General features: G+C 44.7%; 1 protein-coding gene across 7 annotated transcripts in view; it reads left to right on the top strand.

Moving 5' to 3' along the window:
• Positions 1-24,129, top strand: part of HEXD (hexosaminidase D) — a 167,312-nt gene that overhangs the window by 130,485 nt on the left and 12,698 nt on the right. For all 7 annotated transcript variants that reach the window (XM_085616862.1, XM_085616858.1, XM_085616861.1 and 4 more), the window contains one exon: positions 4,196-4,297. In XM_085616862.1, coding sequence (XP_085472988.1) covers positions 4,196-4,297 — 102 coding nt within the window. The remainder of the gene's footprint in view (positions 1-4,195; positions 4,298-24,129) is intronic.

Here is a 24,129-nt window from a genome sequence, read left to right as displayed (position 1 = left end):
AAAATGAGTGCTTGTACCAGTGTTTTCCTAGAGGACATAGGTAGAAAAGGGAAGACTCTTCTGAGCAAGCTAAAGTCATGGAAACAAGCTCCAATAGTGGAGGAGACATGGTCTCTAAGAGAGAGTTTTTGGTCAAGTCTAACTCCAAGGTTTTTAACCACTAGTTTCGGACAAGGGGTGGGACCTAGTTCCTCAGGCCACCAACTGGGCGACCACAACATGGTAGCGTCACCAAATAGCATTATTTCGGATTTGGTGGCGTTAAGTTGAAGAAAGTTCAATTTCATCCATTCAGATATGGATTTCATACCTGTGCTGAAGATGTCTTGAATGTTCGGGCAGGATTTATCAAATGAAAGGAGTAGCTGGGTGTCATCGGCGTAAGATATAGGAATGAACCCCAGTTTTCTCAGCAGTCTAGCCAGGGGCGCAACATAGACATTAAATAAGGTAGGGCTCAAGCAAGAGCCCTGGGGTACTCCCTTGGTAACCTTGGTTGTCTTGGAGTGAAAAGGGCCTAGGTTGACTGTCTGTGATCTATCAGATAGGAAGTTGATAATCCATTTCAGGGCATTCCCTGTGATACCTATGTCTACCAGTCGATTGAGTAAAATATCATGGGATATGGTGTTGAATGGTGCAGAAAGGTCAAGCAGCACCAAAAGCACTGCCAGACCCTTATCCAACAGCATTCTGATGTCGTCTGTGACTGCCACCAGGGTGGACTCAGTGCTGTGTCTGGGGCGAAAACCAGATTGAGAAGGGTCCAGACTGTTAGTGGATTTTGCTGTGGAGGGGAAGGAGCGAGATAGGTCGATAGTTAGTGACATCATCAGGCGCGATTTTGAGGTTCTTTTTGATTGGAAGTATTTGTGCTGCTTTCCAATATGAGGGGAGAGCTCCATCCCTCAAGGAGCTGTTGAGAATATTGCATAAGGGGTTGGCAAGCTGTTTGGCCAAGGCGGAAGGCAGTTTCGCCGGTATTAAATCAAGCGGGGATCTCGATTTAGCACCTTTTAGGTGTGTTTCGGTATCTTGTTCAGTGAGAAGAGGAAAATGATCTAGCAAGCTAGTAGCCAGAGTGTTACGGGGAGCTTAAGTGCTGATTTAGTACAAGAAAAAGGTGATTTTATTGTAAATTGTGTCAATTTTTTGGGTGAAATGTTCAGCAATGTTATCGCACAGGGTTTGTGACGGTACGAAGGTCGTGTCGCAAGCCAAGGGGTTTGTGAAGGTTTTTAAAATCTGGTAGAGGCATTTCTGGGAGGTTCCAGCTTGTTCTAGAGAGGCACTGATATGGGTTTTCCTTGCATTTTTAAAATTGCAATGGTAGTGGCTAAGAGCCGTCTTAAATTTTTCTTTGTCCCCGGGGTGTTGGGAATGACGCCAACGGCGTTCGAGTTTTCTACATGAGCTCTTTTCTAGCCGTAGGGGGGTCGAGTACCATGGGGCCTGCTGGCGTTTAGGGATGGTAGGACATATTTTCAAGGGGGCTAAAGTATCTAATTGATTGTTTTTAATGGGACATAGTGAATTATCATGTCTTTGTGTGCTTTGCCGAAGCTAAAAAGTGCAAGACAGTGACCAAACAGCCTTTCTCAATAAGTCATCCTTTGTATCGCGATCTTCTATGTTTTAGCCGAGGAAGATCCTTTGAAGGGCATTTGTGTCCACTTCACTAGGGTTATGGCTACGTCCACTGCTCTCTCATGGGGCAGTTGGTGACTGAGCTATGCTTGGTGGCCATGTGGTCGTTCTTTCTTACTTGCATCATTTGTAGTAGATAATAATATTCCTGCAGATGCCTCACTGCACTCAATTCCCTGTTCATTAGTTACTGGGATCATTAGTAAGATATGATGGTATGTAAAAGTAGTATGCGCTATTTTTGTCGCTGTCACAAATGCTCTTGTGGTTCCTCTACTCATGCATCGATAGAGATGTCATGAGGAAGTACCGCAATCTGCCACCACCATACTGGTTGGCTCCTAGTATATTCCAGTGGCACCAGGTCCGCCAGGAGAAGTCATGGCTAAAGTCACATGGTGCCACCTGACGGCACTGGAGGACTGTGGTCGGTGACATTTTTCTGGATGACTCGGTTGCCTGGAGGGATATTCATTAGATGAGGAATCTATGGTAAGAAAATCTATCCACCATAAATATTTTTTACTTAAGTTAAGTAACTTTTTTTTTTTAATGTAAAACCTTGACTAAGTGCTTCATACATAAAAAGAGATTTTAGGTTATGATAAATGGACAGGCACACAATTCTAGTACACCTTGGGACATCGCACAACCAAATATTGTGCTCAGCTTCAACTACACTGGCTTTCTTGGTTGAGGGAACACACAAGCAAGTGCACAAAGAAAAGAAATTGTGAGCAAGAAAGGAAATTCTTCTATCAGAGGAAAAAATACATAAACAGAATAGGTGTACATACCCATTTTGATTTTAAATCTTTTATACTCCAAGCACATAAGGGTCTCGTTCTTAAAATAATCCGGAACCTTATGATATACCTCGAATATCTCAGAAAGCAAATCTTTACCTTTAGATGTGTCCAAGTAATAGCAAAAAGGAACAGAAATAGAAACAAAGTGGTATAACCGGGTTTATCAGGAGAAGTAAGTGGCACAATGCCTGTCAAATTGATAAGATTTCTGTTTTTTCTGTAGCTTGCATGATTGCTTGTGAGCCTAATGTCTGCTGGTTGGGCATTCCATAGAAGCAGATCCTGGGTAAAAAAGATGTGACTGCTTTAAGTAATAAGGTTATTGCAGGAAACCAACAGTTTGAGTTGGATTGAGCTACAAAGTTGCCACTGCGAGATCTGTTGATGGATTTTTTGGGAGGTCGGTAACTTGGGCTTGTTGATTAAGGCTCTTTTATACCAAGCATAGTGTCTTTAAGGAAATATTGTGTCTGGGAAGTCTGTGCAAAGACTAACGAGCTGCAGAGACATAGTCCTTCTTAATTTGGACAAAATGAGAGCCGAAGAAGGAAGGTCAAAGCATGAATAAGTTCATGCACAACATGCAAACTTGTCAGTTCCATTCAACCTACCATATGTAACCCACAGAGCCCCCCCCCCATCTCTGTTCACACACACACCTAACAGAAGGCAGTTGTGGTAGACGAGTCCCGCTGGTACCCAGAACAATAGTGATTCAAAGTTGGAGACGATACTAGCAATACCCAGAATCCATCAGGAAATGAGGACTGACAGTGTCTAGTATATCTCCATTTTCGATGTATTTCTGATTTCTGTTATCAATTTATGTGAGAACTGTTGGATAGGAACCGCTGTTTTTTGTACTTTTTTTTGCATGTTTTGAATATAAATCAAACTACGTTTCACCACACCTGGTTACTGAAATGTATTTACAGCATTAATCGTGAAAGTTGTATTTCAAATGTTCTGAGGTGGCACAAGGGATCACGTGACGGAAGATACAGGGAATTCTTTAAAACATTTTTTAGAATAAATCCCTTATAGGCAGCGCTATCTTTTTAACTTACCCAAGCCCACAAGGGTATATGGGTCGCCCATAGTTGTAATAACATTACTTCCATTACATCACCTCTACAAAGGGCATACCAGGGGGCATGGCAGGTGGCAGCAACAGTGACTGGCGGCAAAGGAACTATCGGCAAGGGAGGTGGGCACCATATGGTAACAAGTGCTGGACAGCAGCTGATCACTTGCCAATGAAAGTCCAGAGGTGGTAACGTTTGCACAGGCTAATCTAAAGGTATCTTCCACTACCAGTACCAGCTGGAGCCTTGTGAGGGCAGCTATTGACCGGGCTTGGCCCCGACGCAGGCCAGCATGCAGAGTGGTGGGTAAGGAGAGCTCTAGGGCTGCAGTGAATAGAATGATGACTCAGCACCACTACCTCTCCAGTTGCTGCTAATAGCTTATTACAAGAGTGTAGTGACATCATTTTCTGATTGCAGGCACGTTCTGACGACACAGTGAACCGGTAGTAGAAAAAATAACATACATCTGTAAATCAGGAAGATTACACATTCAAACTTTCAATGACATAATCACGCATTGGTCGGAAGCATGGGTGCCACAAGCTGGCGTGCCCCTCATGACTCGAAGTTCTAAGTGTTACCTCATAAAGCTTAATTATTGTTGATAAATCTTGTCACTTGGCACTCATGAAGTTAATTCTCTCTATTCAGTTGCGCGATAGGTTTGTTTCCTGGCAGTGACGTCGTGGCACTCGTATCGCAGGTTTCGTTTTTCCTAGAAACATCAGTGGACGAAGTTCTTGAAAAGAACAGGTGAGTCAGGCGTTGTCCTCAGTCTCTTAGCTGCCTGATCTTAAAAAATGAACATATACCCGTACTGTCGAAGGCAAACCACTGCTTAATTCGCTTTAAACGTTTGTCTTTATCTAGAGCGAAACAGGATTTTTTAAATTAAACATTTGTTTTGCAAATGTAATGATGATGTATCTGTTTTAGTCCCATTGTGTTTTGGATGTGCATTTCAAACTGGGTAACCAGAATATCTGAGTTTTTAAATCAGCTATGTTAAAAGAAAATCGAATAATCTGGTTTGAGTTGAAAATGTAGTATGTGTAAGCGATTCAAGCTGATTGTGTCATGCAAGAAAACCAGGAGACCTAGAATAAACGTGTTTTAGTTGTTTGTAGAGATGTGAACGATGAGCTTTTGTTTCCAGAAAAAGGTCTGTATATTCCATATTTCATGTCTCGTGTTCTTCCTATATCAGTCGCGCAACGCCCATTGGGCTAAAAGGGCTTCAGCGCCCCCGTTCCCCCCACCCCCCGTCGTGTGGGGCATAGCGGCTAATTTGTTCTTTAGGGGTAGTGCAGTGTTGTAAAGCAACTTTTGTGTTATTTAAATGTGATCCTTGCTGTACGGATGGTACTAGATCCATAGCAGATTACTTATCACAGACAATTCCAGGAGCGAGGCCTGCTGGAGAATGTGCAGACAAGAGGGTACGCTCATACACGTCTATTGGACATGTCCACGAATTGTCCCTTTTTGCAGAGGCGGTTCTAGACTGCAGGGGCCCTGGGCTGAAAGGGAATGTGTGAGGTCCCTCTCCTTTGTATACAACGTGATATCACATGAAATTACATCACAAGAAGTGCCATTAATATATATTGTTGAGTGACTTTGGAAGAAGCAACTTTTTTGTGCGGATATCAGCAAAACAATCAAACATAAATATCAACACTGATAAAATCAGTACCTATATTTTACATTTTTTTTAATTTTCCATCGTTAATGGTTGGTTACATCTTATTATCGCATATCTTACATGCTCTTATTCATCCTCTAGGATGTGCCAACTCGAATCGTCTAGCCAACCCCCATCGTCCACCCCAATACCCCTTAGACAATACTCAGACATAAACAAAAACTTGGACGATAACAGTTTGATTTAAGCAAAGCATTACGGCAGGTCAGATACATAGTATTTCCTGATTAGGGTACATGTTTATTTCTGCGGATCGCCAATATGTCCTGCTGTCACTTCCAGCATTCAGTGCTTGACAACGTGCGTGTCATGTGGTATATCAGTTGTCTGTGTTCTGTGAGCCCGATGTGCCCACCCCCGCATGTACGTCTGCATACATCTGTCCCAGTGCTTAATTTGTAAAATATGAAGTCCAGGTGCTCAAATGTTTGTCGGAGGCCACACCTACTTTTCTCCGGCTCCACCCACTTCCTCCACCGGCTCCACCCACTTAGTCTATTGGCTTCACCCACATCCGCAACTCGCACTGTTAAAAGTTAGATGTAACCGATCTGAATTTCAGCAAGGGAGCCTTCCTCATAAGCAAATGCAACAATAAACGTAATTTTACTGAAAGTAATGAACAATGAAATAGTGATGTCTGAGTTTTTCAAAACTGTTTCTGAAGCTCACTTGGATGATACCATAAAAAAGAATGCGTGAGGGCGTACTTACCTGCATACGATTAAATATCTTCAGATTTGTGAGTTTGAAAGTTGCCTCTAATGGGTGTTCTATATTTAAAAAGAGTTGGACAGGCTTGTCAGGCACACTGAGATTTGGCAATGCCTGATATGCTAGTACAACACTGCGTTTAAAAGCGTGCATTTACAAAAGCTATGGGCAAAAATTCTTCTCTAGTACAGTCTTTTAAAAAAGCAATAGTTGATGGTAAAGGCAAGTGCAAAACCAGAGTAAGCCCAGGCTGTGCTCGGCTCTTGGGTTCTTATGCAAAGGTAGTACAAAATATACTGTTAGCACCCGTTTTTGCACTCCCTACAATAACCCACAAGTACCTTTTGTTTCAAAATGATTTGCAAGGATTTTGATATTGTAAGAAAACCGAGATAAAGGTTTTCACGTTCTAACATGAACATGAGAATAAACTCATAGCTGTAGGTTGAGAAACAACTATCTATCTATCTAGCTAGGAAGAGAAAGCCACAGCAATTTTTTATGGATATCCTTCCTCTGGGATGATGTATACAAACTTCAGATTAAAAATCTTTTTTTTTTATAAAGTGACATAATGCGTACCAGTTTGGACAAAAACACGTTGCCATGCTTTCAATATAATGTCTTGCAGAAAAAACTATCAGGCTCGTGGGAGGGCTACACCATTTCCATCAACATCGTCTTTCACATCAAAACGAAATATAAGTCAGTGCTTGATTACTCAAAATGCTGTCACACTGTGGTGTTCTGAGAATGACAATCATGTAATAAAAGAGAGAGGTAAAGGCTTCGACGGAAAACGAAAAATATAAGGAAGCATCAAGATGGAGCATGTAAGAGACAAAAGGATATAAAGAAAGAGAGGGAAAAAACAAGAAGCAATAGAGAGCGAAAACAGAGTCAGAGGGACAGGGAAAGAGAGGGAGGGGCAGAAAAAGTTAGTGAACAAAGTGTGGGAGACAGAGAAAGACAAAGAGAGACCACTTTCCAACTGTAATTGCATTAAAGGTATCTTCATGTGGTGTATTCCTAGAGGAGGGAGTGCCTCAGCAGGAAATACCAGTACTTTATGACATTGTCATAGTATTTACCATTTGGCTTCAAATCACGTTAATAACAGGTATTACTTTAACATGAAAATATTAAACTTGTTAAACTGCAGGATCACAAAAGGCTGCGACACCCATCATGCCTCAAATTTGTGCCCCTCCGGGTGCTGACATGTCTTTACACTTGTAATTCTCAAAGTTATCTTCTCAGATTGTACGACCTTCCTGCGGCTTTATGAGTGGAGTCAAGTATGAAAAGAGACCTTATTAATAGGACTGGATGTGTTTTCACGTCGCTGCAAATGTCTTATGTTCATAAAATGGCTTTGTGCTCGTCTTGTAAAGAGAACGTTCTCTTCACCATCCCGCTGCGAATTGATTATATTTAACTGTAAGGTCTAGTCAGTGGCTATGTAGACAATTAAAATCATTGCAGGACGTGGCAATCTGAAAACAAATCTGCACACGCTGCGTGCCACACACGGAACTAAATTATCCAGATTCCAGCCCTTGGCAGGACCTTATTCCAGCCCTTGGCAGGGCCTTAAGTTAACTGCTCCTCGGCCCTAAATTAAGTTTACACATACTACGGGAGCCTATGCAAAATGAAATCACACTTCTACTGTGCCTGTTTGGGAACCAGGACTTACCCATGGACTCGCTGACCTCTCAAAGTATCAATCAAACCAACGTCAAGCCTATTTGGCCTTGATACTGCTTAAAACCATGTGTAGAATCTGCTATTTGCATAGTTGCCAAGGTTTCAGATGGCTATGTGGGACATTTGCATAATTTTAGTGTAATTATGAGTGACATTTCACCGACTGTGAGTGACACTTTTTCGCAAGCAATGAAGACGAGGGAAACATATATATATATATATATATAATTAGAAATTACACCCATTTGAGCAACGAGAAAGTCTAAGATGATTTTAAAACTGGTGCGAAGCACTAGAAATGGAAGGTATTGGTGGACTTGTGAATGACATTTAACTGCTAACTGTGTGACATTTCGAGTGACACTTTCTGTTGAGTAAAAACTATGTAATGAGGTGCACGGAAAGAGATAAATATCAGAACTTATCCACAAGTTCTAATAATATCCTGCAACTGGAGCAAAACCCCTGAAATGAAAGTTTACACTTGCTTTATAATGAACTATGTCCGTAAATGTTGTGGTAGGCTAGCATATACTGTGTGTAATACAATTTTAACACAATGTGAAAATTCATGTACCTACAGTCGCATGCTGGGTCCTCGTAGCACTATAACATAGAAGTAACTAGCCACTACTGAGCAAAGAAGGACAGACCCCTGTTCCTATCTGGTTACAGCTATTCTGTGCTGCAGATTGACTGATAATTTATCGCAGTTACAACAGAAATACAATTTGTCCTGTGTGTGAAGAAATAAACTGCCAGGCTCAGTCTTGGGCCTGAACTCTTCGGTTGGCTGGGCACGGGGGCCAAGAGGGCACAAGTTCCAACAGCAGGCCTGGCGGCAGTTAGAGTGTGCCTGAAAAGACGTCGCTGGAGCCTGCCAAGCAGCACCTGTTTTCGTTTAGAAGTGCTTTATTCTACCTGACTGGCCGGTAGTGGCACATCATTTTTGCGTGCTGTTCACCCGGCTGCCATCTGTGCCAGCCAGAGAGACCTCCACAGCACCGATCCCCCTAAATAAAAGAGCTTACTGTAAAATTGAAATAATTTCTTCGGGTAAGGAGAGACACTGCAAAGTTAAAGGGTTTCTTTCTTGACCCGTTCTGTGTCATCCTCCGCAGCAGTAGTAAATCCTCCTACGGACCACCTCCTATGAGCTTGGTGTAATACACAACGGTCGGCACAATCCTAATGGCGCCACTTTGAAGGGCGGGCTCCCGTAACGGCAGAACTCTTTCTTTTACCGGCGCGAGTGATCAAAGTGTTTGGGGGCCTTCCACAAGATCATTTGGATATTATAATGTGTATGATCGACAGTCACGGGCCTCTACTAGGCCAGGATAGGCACTGCAGTAGTGCAACATGGACTCTGAAGCCGACGAGCTACCACCACGGTGACCGGCGTCACGCCACCAAGCTAAAAAATATTAAAACAGCTTTGGTATGGCAATTGTATACTTACGGATTACTCGTGGTGGGGGCTCGTGGCACTGCCTTATTCACTGGATATGCCTCTGCTTCTCAACGCCGTTGGGCTGACTATGACTCGTGGGTGGGGTGCGGCCGCGGGGGAGTGTCAGGTCGTCACGTGACACTATGGAAAACAATCTGCGCAGGCTGCTTGCAGCACACAGCCCTGCAAAACTAAATACATCTAGATTCCTGCCCAATTCAGTGTTCCTACTCCCGCCCACCAGGAACACTGAACCAAGGGCCGTGACCTCCATCGTATTACATGAATTTGGCTTAGGCAGCAGCTCCCACAGCCGCAATACTTCACCGGGACTGAATTTGGAGACAATAACAACACTTTGCGCAACAAAGCAGTCATGCAGATGTGACATGCAGAAGCCGCCATGTGTAGACCCGGCCCTGATAAGTAAGTGCCGATGCTAAGCACCGGAAAGCCCCGGCACAAATTAAGCTGATCTGTCCCCATTAGGGTGACCAACTGGCCTTGGTGCAAATTCAGGACGGTGAGTGTAAAAATTCAGGACAAAGGGTCAAAATTCAGGACACAAATTCAGGACAGGAGGTCAAAATTCAGGACAAAACTTCAGGACAATAGATACGTTTTACAGACACATCAAAGGAGGTCGCGCAATAGTATATAAGTAAGCCCAGCCATATCCAAACATATTCAACCATTTGCAAACCTATCCATCATGTATCCTATCTATCTATCATTTCACTCATCCATCCTTTCACTCATCCATCCATCCTTTCACCCTATCCATTTGTACACTTATCCATCCACTATTCTACCCATCCAGCCATTCACTCATCCATCCACCCATTTACCCTTTCACCCATCCAGCCATCCATTAATTACTCATCCATCCACCCGGTCACTATTCCTTCCACCCATCCACCCTTTCAGTCATCCATCCATCCTCCCTTTCTCTCTCCATCGACCCTTTCACTTAGCCATCCTTCCTTCCATCCAGCCATCCATCCACCCATCCATCTACTCATGAATTCATCCATTGACCCTATCACTCATCCGTCCTTTCTCTCATCCATCTATCCTTTCACTCCTCTATTCATCCTTTTGTCCATAAACCCTCCCTTTCACTCACTCATCCATCCTTACAGCCACCCTTTCAGTCATCCTTCCATCCATTCACCCTTGCACTTATCAATTCATCAATCCAGCCATCATGTCACTCATCCATCCACTCACTCATCATCCACCTTTTCACTCATCCATCCTGGCACTCATTCATCCACCCTTTTACCCATCCAACTACCCTTCTACCCAGCTATTTATATTTTCTCTCATCCATCCTTCCACTCATCAATCCACTCATCCTCTCTCATTATCCATCTATTCAATCTTTCATTCATCCATTCACCCTTTCACTAATTCATCCAGCCATCCACCCATCCCTTCACTTACACACTCGCCCACCTTTTCCTATTAATTTTGAGCTGAGCCCTCGAGAAGAGGCCCATCAAGAACTTCACCCTCGCTGCTGGAGCCATTCCAGGACTGGGACAGAATCCACCCAGGGCGGAGACAGTATGCACCACAGAGAGGAGAGGAGCCATCACGGGGGGGGGATGGGGATAGGAGCCATCACAGGAGGGGGAACAGGACCCACCAGGGTGGGCACAGGGGTGGGTATGCAGTATTCTATCATCTTGGTCTCTGCCAGGGTGGGGTAGGGCTCCTCACCCCCTCCTGGACAAGACAACGAGAAGACAGGTTCTCTTTCCAAAATGTTAGTTTTGCCCCCCCCCACCCCCACTGTGATGTACAGTACTTAAAGGAGATACTCCAAGAGAACTGATTTAACTGATTGTCCTCCATACTTTGTTAATCAGTGTGGGTGCGATTGTACCATTTCTTTATTTTATTACATTCTAGACTGCATGTTTGAAGATCCGAGGTTTTCTTAGAATTTAGTGACAGTAATTAAGCTCTGTGCAGAGAACCCCGTGCTGCCTCGGTGTAATCAGGGCCGGTTCTAGGATGTTTGGGGCCCTGGGCAGAAAGGGAATGTGTGAGGCCCCTCTAAATTGCAGATACATGAGGCATTCAGGGCTGTTTGCATCTGAATAGATGCCCCTGCTCCTGAAGCTGCAGCCCCTCCCTCTCAGACACCTTCAAGCACCTCTTAACAGCTCATCAAGGGCTGAAGGTGTGAGGGTTGCATCCCGCTGTCGCACTCCAATGCTGCTGGTATCTGAGCTTTGGTACTGCATCGGAGTCTGTTACACCCGACCTCAACAGCATTGGAGTCAAGAAGGGAGGTGGGTGGAAATGACGGAACATCGGCTTTAGGGTGGTGCGAGGGGTGCCCGGTTAAAATTACGGACAAATGGCGTCCGTTAAAGAATCCTTCACGGACAACGGACAGACGGCCGAAATTACGGACTGTCCGTGAAATTTACGGACGGTTGGTCACCCTAGTCCCCATGCCCTTAGGTCGTCCTCTAGCTTCACGTCTTTTATGACGTGTTTCATTCTGACCTCTTCTGACGTCCGCCACTCCAACATGTCCCGGAGCCATTTCCCGTGTTCTGGTGGGTTTGTGTTCATCCATTTGATTGCGATGCAAAGTTTGGCAAGTACCAATCTCAAGGTCAGGAATTGACGCTTAGCTTTCTTTTGACTCCGGCCGGGCGCAGGCCCTGCAGCACCTCGCGTGGGGTGCCCTCAAACTTCCATCCCGTACCGTGTTTAATTGTCTGTAGAGCCTACCTCCAGTATGATTCGATGTAGGTGCACTACCAGACCATGTGGAAAAAAACAGCCGCCGGGGCCTTACATCTCGGGCACTCATCAGGCTGGGCTGTGTAGATGGCATGAATGGTCTTAGGAGTAAGATATAATTGGTGGACATAATTATTCTGCATTAGTTTAAACTGGGCATTTGTACTGTTCTGCACTACTTCGTGGACCTTTACCAGTCCCATAGGGTAATATCTAACTCCAAGCCTTTCTCCCATCTGGTTTTGGCTTTTGGAGTGATTGGCAGGACGTCCTCTTGTTTTGCTCTGCATAGGTAAGAGATAAGTGTTCCGCCCCCATCATGTCCAGTAGTCTGGTCAGTGTCTGGGAGGGGCTAACTCCTCTTGGAAGCCAGGCCAGAGTTTGCGTGCAGTAGCTGACATCTTATTATATTGTATATAATGTGCTACGCCAAGGGCAAATGATTCTGCTGCGACTTCGCAAGTTATAAATTGCCCCCCGAGATACAGATCTCTCAATACTTTGCAGCCACCAACTTTTCATTTACTCACTGACATGTTATGTTCTATATCTGCAAACGGTATAATTGCCCATATCGGCATGTTACGGGTGTATGGGGCCCTGTGTAGCACTGTTATGACCACCTGTTCCCATATGCGGCCCATCTGTCTAATTAAAACGGAGTAAGTGTCCGGGATACGCGCCCCTATCATTAGGAGCTCTAGCAGACCTTGGTGCAGTTCTGGAGGGCTCAGTAATCTTTTTTCCCAATTATCCCCCTCATCGAACCAATGGATTGCATATTGGAGGTTTGCTGCTAAATAATAATATTCTAGATTAGGAAGTCCTATACCCCCAGGACTGTTGTAGCATATGAGTACAATTCTTTTCTGTTTTGTGGACCATAGTAGTTCCACAAGGAGGCAATCAAGCTCTTGGAAGTACCTACAGGGGATTTCATACAGAAAATTCTGCACAACATATAAGCCGCAGAGTAATATCACCATCTTGGCTAAGGCTGATCTACCCATCAATGACAGAGGGAGGTCCTTCCAAAATTGGATCGACGCTTGGAGGCCCATCATGACCATCCGAATATTCAGATCCAGAAATCGCAGTTTGTCTGTGGCTATTCTGATACCCAAATAGCAGATCCCGTCACGGCACCACAGCACTGGTAGTTGCGGGAGCATTGATAAATCTGTATCTGCCAGCGTTCCGAGTGGCATAAGGTGGGATATCCGGGGGTTCACCACTAAGCCGGAAACTGCTGCAAACTCCGACATAACTTTCTGCAGTATGGGCAGTGCCACCATCGGGTCTCACATGTACACTAGTGCATCGTCAGCGTAGAGCGATACCACATGTATTGTCCCCCCTGCTTTAATACTCCAGTCCATGAGTCATTGTCGCAGTTGCACCACCATTAGTTCCATCGCCACCGTAAAATCCCTGCCGCATCATAATGGAAAGGCCTCGGAGACACAGTTGCCAGTCCTAACTCTGGCTATCGGGCATTGTACACCAGATTACCTATGCAATGAATTTGGGTCAAAACCCCATTGTTCCCATTACCTGCCATATGTACGCCAAGCTACGGAGTCAAAGGCTTGCTCTATATCTAGAAACGTAAGCACACACAGGTCCTTTTGCACCTTAGGGGCCTGGAGAACATTAAATAATCTATGGAGGTTTAACATTGTATTTCTCTCAGGTATAAACCCACACTGGTCTTCCTTTTATGAGCGGAGGCAGGTAGGGAAGCCTTCGGGAGGTTATTAGGCCGCTCAATATTTTAGTATCTACATTGAGCATCGAGAGAGGCCTGTAAGACTTCACCTTGTCAAATGGTTTACCTGGCTTGGGTACCAGCACTACCGTTGACTCTCGCATAGTGTCAGTGAGGGTTCCCACTTGTATGGCCTAGTTGTATACCTTCAACAGCTTGTCTGCTATTAGATCCACAGATTTAGGATAAATGTCTGCGGGTAGGCCCTCTCCACCAGGTGTTTAAGCCGGCTTTTCGTGATTTAGGGACGCAAGCATTTCTTCTCTAGTCAGATCAGCCTCGAGCATGGTCCTGTCCTCGAGACTCAAGCAGGGCAGATCTAGGTCTGCCAAGGATTCCGTCTGGTTAGGAGCAGATGTTGTCCTTCTGTGTAGGTCGATACGATGTTGTCGTGTTACCTGATTTATGACTGCCTGAAATGTAAGTGGTCCACCCCCTGAATCTTGCATTGCCAAAATGGGATCTTGGGAAGTCAGCCTCCTCACAAGTATAGCCAGCAGGGCCCCCGTCTTGTCTCCTTCCGCATGTAGTCTATGCTTATGAGCTGTGTAAATGTGCTTCTCTAATTTGCTCCATTCATCTAGCGCAGGAGACGCAACTCCTCTAATCTGGAAGGTTGTGTTTGGAGTGATTTTTCAATCTCCAATAGCTTAGCCTCACCACGATCTATCTCGTCAATCAGCTGTTTCGGCACCCAGTACGATGTGTTCATACACACTCCCCAAAGTACCACCTTCATTGTATCTCAATCATTGGCTCTAGTCGTGGAACTCCCCCAATTTCGCGAAAGTAATGCCCCTGTGATGGCTGTACCACATTAAGAAATGAGGGATCTTCGAGTGCCTCAGCTCGTAGGTGCCACTGTGGGATCGCAGGCCGTGGGCGCTCTCGAGATGGAGATAGCAAGAGTGGTGAGTGGGCCGATAGTTACCTGGCCAGGTAGGTCACCTCACATGACAAATTGGCAGTGGTTGGGGTCAGAAAAAAGTAATCCAGTCTATTATACATATCCTGATACAGCTGCAACAACGGTGACAAAGCCCTAATGACTGCACATCCATCCAAAGTCATGGATGTATTGAAAAACACAGTATCAAATGTTTCAGCATTTGGTGATGCTATTGTGCTGCGCACTGAGCCACTTAGGTGCAAATCAGCTGCACCTTGGAAACAAAGTGCAAAAGCTATATCCAAAGAGAAACAATGCACTCAAGCACACAGTCCAGTTTACAAGGGTGGGTCTTTTCTTGATAGAGTTCTGTTGAAATGATCAGATCCAGTCCACAATAGTCAAATTCTTCAACATAGTTTATACTTTTTCAAGGCTATGGATATTTATCCAAACTATTCCTAGAGTCCCTCCAAGAATGGTGTGTGGTAGAAATCGAGACAATTCCTTCTGTCTAAAGCCTCTGAGAAAACGTTTGTCCCAATAATGGACTAACCTTCGAGTAAGATCCCCAATTCGTGTAAGCTTCAGAAAGTCCTGGGTAAAGTGTGACGAGACCCTGATAAGCCCGTTGCTCTGCTGTGTCCGGACAGAGGCTTCAGACAGAAGGCATTGCCATGATTTCTACCACACACTATTCTTGGAGGGACTCTAGGAATAGTTCAGACCAATATCCGTAGCCTGGAAAAAGTCCAGGAGGACGAAACATGTGTCGGTTGCGGTGATTTGGAAAATCTTCTTGCTTTTGTCAAACTTCTAAAACCCTGGCTTAATAATTAGCTTGAGTTCACCAATTAGCCGCTCCACCTCCTGGAAGCTTCTGTTTCAGATACACCGCGCCTAGACATCCTCGGGTATTAGTGTGCGTTACAAATTAAAATTTCATTTCATTTCAATTTCAATACTGTATGAAAACTTATCTTTGAAGTGAAAACGATGTTGAAGAATTTGACTTTTGTGGACTGGATCTGATAATTTCAACAGAACTCTATCAAGAAAAAAACCACCGCTGTATGTGCTTAAGTGCACTGTTTCTCTACTATACGTATCCGCTACAGGTGTATAACAGGAAAAAGCATGAGTGCTTGGGTATCTCTCCCTCCATATGTGCTTTAATCCTAAGTCAAGTCAAGTCAAGTCAAAGATAGCTTTATTCGATTTCATTAAAAACCATAAAAGCACAAAAGAAACAACAATCACATGTTAAAAAGAATGTACAAGTAAATCCAATTAATTACATCTTAATGAAACAGACTTATAAAATCAAGGGGTACTAGGAAATAGAAGATCTGCATCTGATTACATATTTCAGAAATTTAGATACAGCCTTAACAGTCATTTCATCTTCAAGCATAAGCAGTTTTACAAAGGCTGGTCTACACTGCCTTAGACCCCAAATTTTCAATAAAGGTATCAAATGTCTCTTTCTGCCCCACGCATAGAATTTACAGAACAAAAGACTATGAATAGATGATTGCTCAGAAATATCATCGCATGGACATTTGATTAAATGGGGAGACCAATTATTTGTTTCAGGGAATGTGATTAGCCTATAATAACAATCAGTTCTCAAACGGGCCAGTAACATTCTATCATAACAGGTATAATCAGGTGATAGATAAAACTGTAGACCAAAGCCCTGAAGGAGTAACTGATGGTGTGAAACAGATTTTTTCATGCTCTCTTTAGTCCACCGACTGTTTTCTAGGAAAGCAAGACATCGATCTTTAAAATCCTTTCTTGAAAACGTGGATAATAAACTTGGATTATTAAAATGATGTGGTAGGCCCATATTTGTTAGAAAAGCCTTAATGTATGCTAACCATGGGATGTTTTTACTTCTTTCGAGGTTAATACAATCAGATAGGACAGTTCTATTTAGAGTAGTAGCTAATGAGGTCCAGATCTTGTACCACAGTAACAAGGGGCTAATTCTGATCAAATCAGAAATATAAGTTATGTTCAATTCATTATGGCACACATACGTGGAAATAGACCTGGGGACTGCTAGCAAATACCGGAGGAAAATGTTTTCCCTTACTTGAATTACCCGGCAGTCTGCGATACCCCAAAGGCCGGCCCCGTATGTAGCGATTGAAACACATTTAGCTTTGTAGATGTCCATTAAGATACGGACCGGTCTACCTCCTAATTTGTTTGCAAACTGTTTCAAGGCTCCAAGTGAGCGTGCGAAAGCTAGATTTCTAACGTTGACTGCTGGTGTCCAAGAACCCCTGTAGTTAAATAAAATCCCTAAATAAGAAAATGAATCTATTAGTTCTATCTTAGACTGGTTTAAAAAGGTATTACATGGAACTTTGGACGCTGATGAACAACTCATTGTAAAAGTTTTTCCAGTATTAATTTTTAGGCCCCTGGATGACATGAAAGTTGAAAAGCTAATTAACGCTTTTTGGAGCCCTAATTGAGTTCTGGCCATGATAACCGCATCATCAGCGTATAATAAAATAGGAACGGCCTCGCCGTTTATCTGGGGATAATCTACTTTCGTCTTCAATAAAAACTCAGCCACACCGTTTATATACAAGTTAAAAAGAAAGGGAGCCAGGATGCAACCCTGGCGTACACCTTTCATGATAGGAAATTTGTTTGTGCATTCACCATTTTTACCAAAACGGACCTTAGCTCCTGCTCCACGATATAACTCTTTGATAAAATTCAGAATGTTCATATCAATGCCTAATGAGATTAAAGTGTCCCACAAAAGTTCATGGCTTAAACAGTCAAAGGCTGAAGTTAAGTCGACAAAGGTCATAAAAAGGTTGCCCTTCTTAGCTATCGTATATTTTGCAGTTATAATAGCTAGATTAAGTCCTTGTTCGACTGTACCTAGTCCTCCTTTAAAACCGTATTGAAATTTAGAAAGGATGTCACTGTCTTTGGCCCATACCTGTAATCTATTTAGGATAAGTCTTCCGGCTACTTTCATCAACGAATCCAGCAGCGAGATAGGCCTATAACATTTTGGATCATTGCGGTCACCTTTTTTAAAAATGGGGACTATTATTGCTTCCTGCCAAGTCAAGGGGAAACCCTTTTTATTATAGCTGTTTAATAAGTTGGTCAGGAGCGGGGCCCAAAAAGAGATGTTTTCCTTAAATAGATCTATGGGAATCCCATCCGGGCCCGGAGCTTTGTTATTTGAACTTTCAGTTAGGGCTAACTCCATTTCTGTTACAGAAAACGAAATATCCAGAGGGAAACCCGTAGTTAAGGTGGACAGGCTATTTTTCAATGTACTTTGTGTAGGAGTTAATAGACTACACAGGTTATCCTTCTTATACAGTTCAGTGTAGTGATCGACCCAGGCAGATTGTTCAATTGCCAGGTCTATCACATCAGTTTTTCTATCTATAAAAAAAGGAGCATTAACTGCTTTCCAGAATGCAGTATTGTCTCTCAAACAGGACGCCTTTATTAGGGCAGTCCAGGCATTCTCCTTAATCTCTTGTTTTCGCTTCCGTATGGAAAGTTTATAAACTAATCTGGCTGCTCTAATATCTAAGTAGTTCTTAGGCGTGGTTTTTAAGCACTGTTTTAGATTTGCATGGGCTTTGCTGCATTCAGAGTTAAACCAGCCCTCAAGCTTTTTTCCTCGTCCTTCACTGGGCGTTCCAGTCAAATTGTTAGATATTTGCAGCGCAATCGAATGGAAAGCTTTAATGACCAAGTTGGGATCTGGAGAATCTGCCAAACAGATCATGATGTTAGAATATTGGTTGGAAATTAGGCTATGCAAGAAGTTGACTGAATCAACCATTTTCCATTTAATTGCGTAACCATTTTTTCTCGCCATTTGAATAGAATGACCATAGAGATTTTCCACTGTGTTTGGTAGTTTTCCGTTCCTCAGTCCAATGTCAAAGATTAAACTGATGGGAAAATGATCACTCATAGCAACATCCTCTGTATTAAACATGAGGATATTGTGACGATAGCTGTTAGTGATTAGTATGAAGTCTATTGTGGAGTGTAGTCCGTGCCCAAAGAAGGTGGGTTGAAAACTGATTTGTGGGTTACAAAGCTCGTTTGCATAACCCAAATTCCAATCATGAATTAAAACATTTAGTGAGTTACCTAACGCTGAGTGCTCGAAATGGGTACAACTTTCGCCCAAAGGATTTAACAGACCGCATGTATCCTTACTGCTATGTGGGCATAAGTGGCAGTTAAAATCACCGGAAAAAATAATACACGTATCTTTATGGCCTCTATCTGTACCACAATAGATCAAATTATTTATATCCTCGAGTGCATGCTTGTGGTCTCCCTTGGGAATATTGTTATATAAATTCACCAAGATAATTTGTCGATTGCCTCCAGTGACGAGGGAAAAAATCTGGTAAAAAACGTGACCGCCATTTGTCAAGAGCTTTATTGTCATGGTTACCGTATTAGAGATATACGTACAGAGTCCTCCCGAGGGTCTGCCCCTCCTGGACTGTACAGCAGGGGTAGTAAATGTACGGTACCCATCAAGATGGATCTCTTTAGTTTCCCATGACTCTTGCAAGCAGATAATATCATACTTGTCGATAAAGTCTCTAAAACTAGGATCCGTTATTTTATTTGATAGGCCCGCGATGTTCCAGGTTAACAAAGCTAGTTTGCTACACTGGGGGACTATTATCGGATCCATGACCAATAGATTCTCGTGGGCATCTGTTAAGTCAGACTGTAGGAGATTAACTCCTGTAGTCTTTCCTTGGCTTAATCGCGGATATTGAGTGGGCATAGAGTTTTCGGGAACGGTATATGTAGGTCCTACGAGCTCACTACGGGGTACATCTTCTGTAGTAGATCCAAGGAAAGTATAGCTCACTGCTGTTTCAGGGGCTATTCTCTCAATTAAAGGCCCTATGGTGTCAGTTAATGGACTAATTCCTCTTTTAATTTCCTCACTAGAAGCTCCACTAAGGGCGCCCTCGGGGGTGGTGGATAAGAGGCGTCAATCGACCGATTCCAGGCAGCTAAACCGGTTATCGGTCCGTATTCCTCTCCAATTGTCCAGTGGGCACGCGTCCCTGGTTGTTTGCCGACCCCGCACCCACCTGTCGGCTGCTCTGTCTTGAGTACCTGCCACACCCCTGCTCTTATCAAAGTCTAGTTCAAAGGGATTCCTAGGAGGATAAAAGAAGGACAGCCGCATTGTTGCAATATCTTCATTGTTAAACTGATTTGGCCATGAGCAAATATAGTCAGCTGTATCCCGGTCATCGAAATTTACCAATATACAATCACCCTTCAGCGTTTTTTTACCTTGCCCTATCCATGGTACTCTACGTACCATAAGGATCTTACTCGACCTATTGGGAGGCAGGGGCCGTCTTGAATTGAGCCAATGTTGAACCTTGTTCTTCAAAGATCCTACAGACTCCTCTACGTCTTCCCTCAGTTCTGGCACCCCAGTCAGAATCACCAGATATGGGGTTACTTCCGGGGGCAAATCGATTGATGGTCTCTGTGATAATACTTTTCCGTCAGTGTTGGACTTGGCCCTTCTGGCAGGTTCACCCCTGAACTTTTTTTGCTTTTTACTGATGACTTGGTGTGGTAATTGTTTGGTCTCTGCGCACTTTCCCTGTGTCCCAGGGTAAAGTGCGTGCGTGCTCTGAGTGCATGTGGTGAGATAGGCCTGCCCTCCCATAGGAATGCATGGGGAATGTATGTGTCCCTCGTAGTTCCTGATGCGTGGGGTGTGCAGGCCCGAGTTTGGTATGTGCGGACTCGTGGGAGTGAATGCTGCGCGATGATGTGTGCGGCGTGCATGTACCTAGTGTGGAAGTGCCACTTCTAGAAGTGGGCACTTCTGTGTGCAGTGTGTCTGTCGCGTGATTGGCTGGTCGTGTCATGTGACGGGCTAGGGATTCCCCAGAGTCAGGATGAGTCACCCAGTGGTGAATGGGGAGATCAACAGCTAGATGGGTGGGAGGAGTACACCTGGGTCCTGAATAGGACAGGGTTTTCCACACACAATGCTGGCCCCGCCCCCTGCGGTGCGACTGACGACCCTAGCCCTGCCAATGAATAGAGTGAGGGGCTGAGCACATCAAGGGTGCTCCCCAACCAGCTGCGACTGGTTTTCCCCCTCACCCTGAACCCAGAACAAAGGGATGTGGTGTATAAAAAGGGGCTGTGTCCCCTTACAAAATGTTCTTGTTCCAACTCGAATCTACCAGGGGCGTGCTGCTGCTGGGGCCCAGGGGAAGGCTTGCCTCCCTGGGCCCTGCCCAGCCCCTGGATGCCCTGGAGGACTTTTTCTTTGCTGGGAGCTTTGCTGCTCCATTTCTTTATGGACATCTGGGACCGTTCTCTCCCCTGTGACTTGGCCAAAGACTTCATGCAGCCTTTTCTGCGCACTAGGAGCGCTTTAACTCAATTCCCCCGGAGAGAGGAGCTGGGGCTGTGCAGCGACGCGCTGCTGAGAGCAGGAGAGAGGGAATCCCCAGCTTAGGGATTCTCCCCATGTTGCGTGCTTTCGCGGGTGCCCACCCCGCTTATTTGGTCGTTAATAGCGGGAGCCTACTCCGCTTTATGTTGTTAAATCTATGCAGGTGCCCACCCTGCGTCTTCGTCTCGACTTCGTAATTCATGCGGGTGCCCACCCCGCGACTTTGCCGTGATCAATGCGGGAGCCCACCCCGCTTATGTCCGCTTCATCTTTATTCTACGTTGCGGGTGCCTACCCCGCGATTCGCCTGTTGAAAATCACCGCTGCGGCCCGAGTTGCGGCAAAACCGGAAGTCAGGCAGGCCTGCCCGTGACGTGGGCGGGGCCTGCAGCCAAGCCGGAAGAGGCCGGCATGAGTTCACGGCGCGGGGTTCCCATGCTCGAGGGAGAGCCCCGCGTCGCACGGACGGTGAAGGAGAGAGGTGACCGGAGCAAGCCGCCGATCCCAGAGAAGATCCAGAACGGCGAGGTCACCGGACCCGGTGATATAGAGGGGGGGGGCTGCCTCCTTTGTTCAGGGTACCCACGAGGCCCCCAGGCAGTCCGGGTTATGAGGCAAAACCGGGACATGATCACGCGCCCCTGCCAACAAGGGGGCATTATTGTTTATGAGCCTAAGTGGCTCCAACGCTGGGCAACAGTATCCTATGAGCCTAAGGGGCTCCAGCTTTGGGGGCCATTCGATATTTAGAAGTCCCAGGGGGACTTGAGGGCCAAGTATTCCAAGAGCCAGATGGCTCCAACAGTGACACATTGTTTAGAGCCCTAGCATGGCTCCGACTTCGGGGGCATTATTTTCTCTGAGCCCACGAGGCTCCTACGCTATTTGGGGACATGCTTAGTTTAAAGCGCCCGTGCGCTCTACGTTTCAGGGGGCCATTTGATATTTAGAAGTCCCAGGGGGACTTGGGGACATGTTGTTTCTAGAGCCTAGAGGGCTCCCACGTTGTGACATTGTGTCATGGGCCATTTGAGAGCCCAGGCCCCTATTTGCCTTCCACAGCTGCGCAGCACTTAGTGCCAGCTGCAGCGTTTAGGCCTTGTGCTTGTCCCCAGCTGCCCAGCAAGTAGTGGGCAGCTGCTACGTTTAGGTTCTGGTGCGTCCTGGACTCTAATGTGATTGAGGTATTATTGCGATTCATGCTAATGTGCTTTTGGGTGCTAGGAAATGTATTGTATATAGCATGTTTTGCGCACCCTGTGTCTGATACCTCTAAATGTGGTTATTTCTGCCTAGAAGGTTGTTTTACCTGCTTAGGTTGATGGTAGGGAGAATGTACTTCCCTGTGCGATGTGTGCCCCTAGTATAGTTATAGCTAGGTGGTTAGGTCTAATGAGTTAGACCAATGAGAATTGCATAATGTGATTTATGCCCCTGTGATAGATACAGGATAGGTTTTATACCTGATGCTAGTGTGATGACGCTGAGGTCATTGTTGCGCCAGTAGAGACTGGTTGTGTTCTACAGTTACTTTGTGTTATGTTCTACGTTTACTATTGGTGATTTGTGCTATGTTCTAAGTGCTAATTCCTGACAGTGGTCCATGTGGCCCTGTCCCCTGTATAGATAATCCCTTGTAAATTCTGCCCGTGCCTGTTGGCACATTGTAAAGTGTGTGTTTTTATCTGATGTGTTGTGTATAATACAAAGGCTATTTTTATAGAATACCTTGTGTGGAGTTTCCTTTGTGGTGGGCCTTGGGTGTTGTTGCTGGGTGCGCGCGCAAACGCTTTACACATCGCCTCAGGGATAAGCCTGTCTGCTCGTGCCAAGCTACCAAGGGGGTGAGCAGGGGTTATCTTTGGCGTGTAACTTCCTTGCCCTGACTAGAGTGGTGGTTTCTGCCTGACTTTGGCGCAAGCCTTAGCCAACCAGAAATCCCATTTCTAACAGTCAGGATTTGTCTTAGGTAACGGGGCGGGATTTCTGGGTGGAGTAGCCTTCTGCCTGCTAATTTGAGAAGGTTTGCTAGCATTACTAAGTAGATTATTCTCAAGAGCAGGAGGATCAATAACTAAATTAGGATCTATTAAAGATGTGCTTTTGATAGATTGTGAGGCCCTCGTTGAATTATTATTAATGGTTTGCTTCCTTATCCCATCGTTATTTACTCCAGATTTATTCAGTGGTTTAATGAAAGCAATCAATTCGGTTAATTGTTTTTCAACGCCTTTTAATCTGGCCTCTAAAGGGGAAAGGTGTAATTTGAGTAATTTGCTCATTTGCTCAAGTATTTTAGTATCCACCTCTACTGCCATGCTAGTTGAATTTAAACTGGGGGAAACAGTAATGCAATCTGTGTCCATTGTAATGTTATGCGAGTCTAAGCGAGGGTTGCTATGCGTAGACTGTTTATGGTTTTGTCCCTCCTCTTGATCACTTAATACTGAGACATCGGTCTCCCTATCTATGGGTTTTGGCAATTTCTGAGGCTTTCTAGGTTTCTTAGCGTGTCTCGATTTTCTTTTTTTGACAAGTTTTATGGATTTAGGTATTGTTCCCTCCCTGCTCCTCCTCCGCTGTGTATCAGTTGATTTAACTAACAAGGAATCATGTGGGTGAGTCAGGGACCTGTCTGGTTCTAAGACCGAAAGGAATTCAGAAGCCGATACTGATAGGTCGACCATGTTAGGGAGACTCTGTCGAGGCGGTAGGGTATCTGTAGAAACCACGCCAGTTGTTGGTTTATTTGGAGTTTTAACTGAAGCAAAATGGCCCATCGAAGATCGTTTTGCCCCTGCCAACTCCTGAGAGACTCTACGCTCCATGAGTGCGATCCCTTGGTCAATCACAGAGTTTGCTCTAACAATGAAGTTATCCAAGGGACCAGTAATACTAATCGACTCCGTAGCTGTTTTGTTCCTGCTCCCTTTTGCTCTTGTGGTTGCCATAGTTTCAATAAGTAACAAAAGCGCTGAAATGGCCTAAGACAAACAAAAAATAATAAAAGTATTTAGACTATCAAATAGCAAGTCTTAGGGAGGTAGCCCGGTCCGGTCTTGATCGGTCTTTAACGGGCTTAAACGGGCCCGCCCTTGGCCCGGGCTT

Source organism: Triturus cristatus, chromosome 7, assembly GCF_964204655.1.
Source record: "Triturus cristatus chromosome 7, aTriCri1.1, whole genome shotgun sequence".
NCBI lineage: Eukaryota > Metazoa > Chordata > Amphibia > Caudata > Salamandridae > Triturus > Triturus cristatus.
This window is presented reverse-complemented; position numbering and strand designations above follow the sequence as displayed.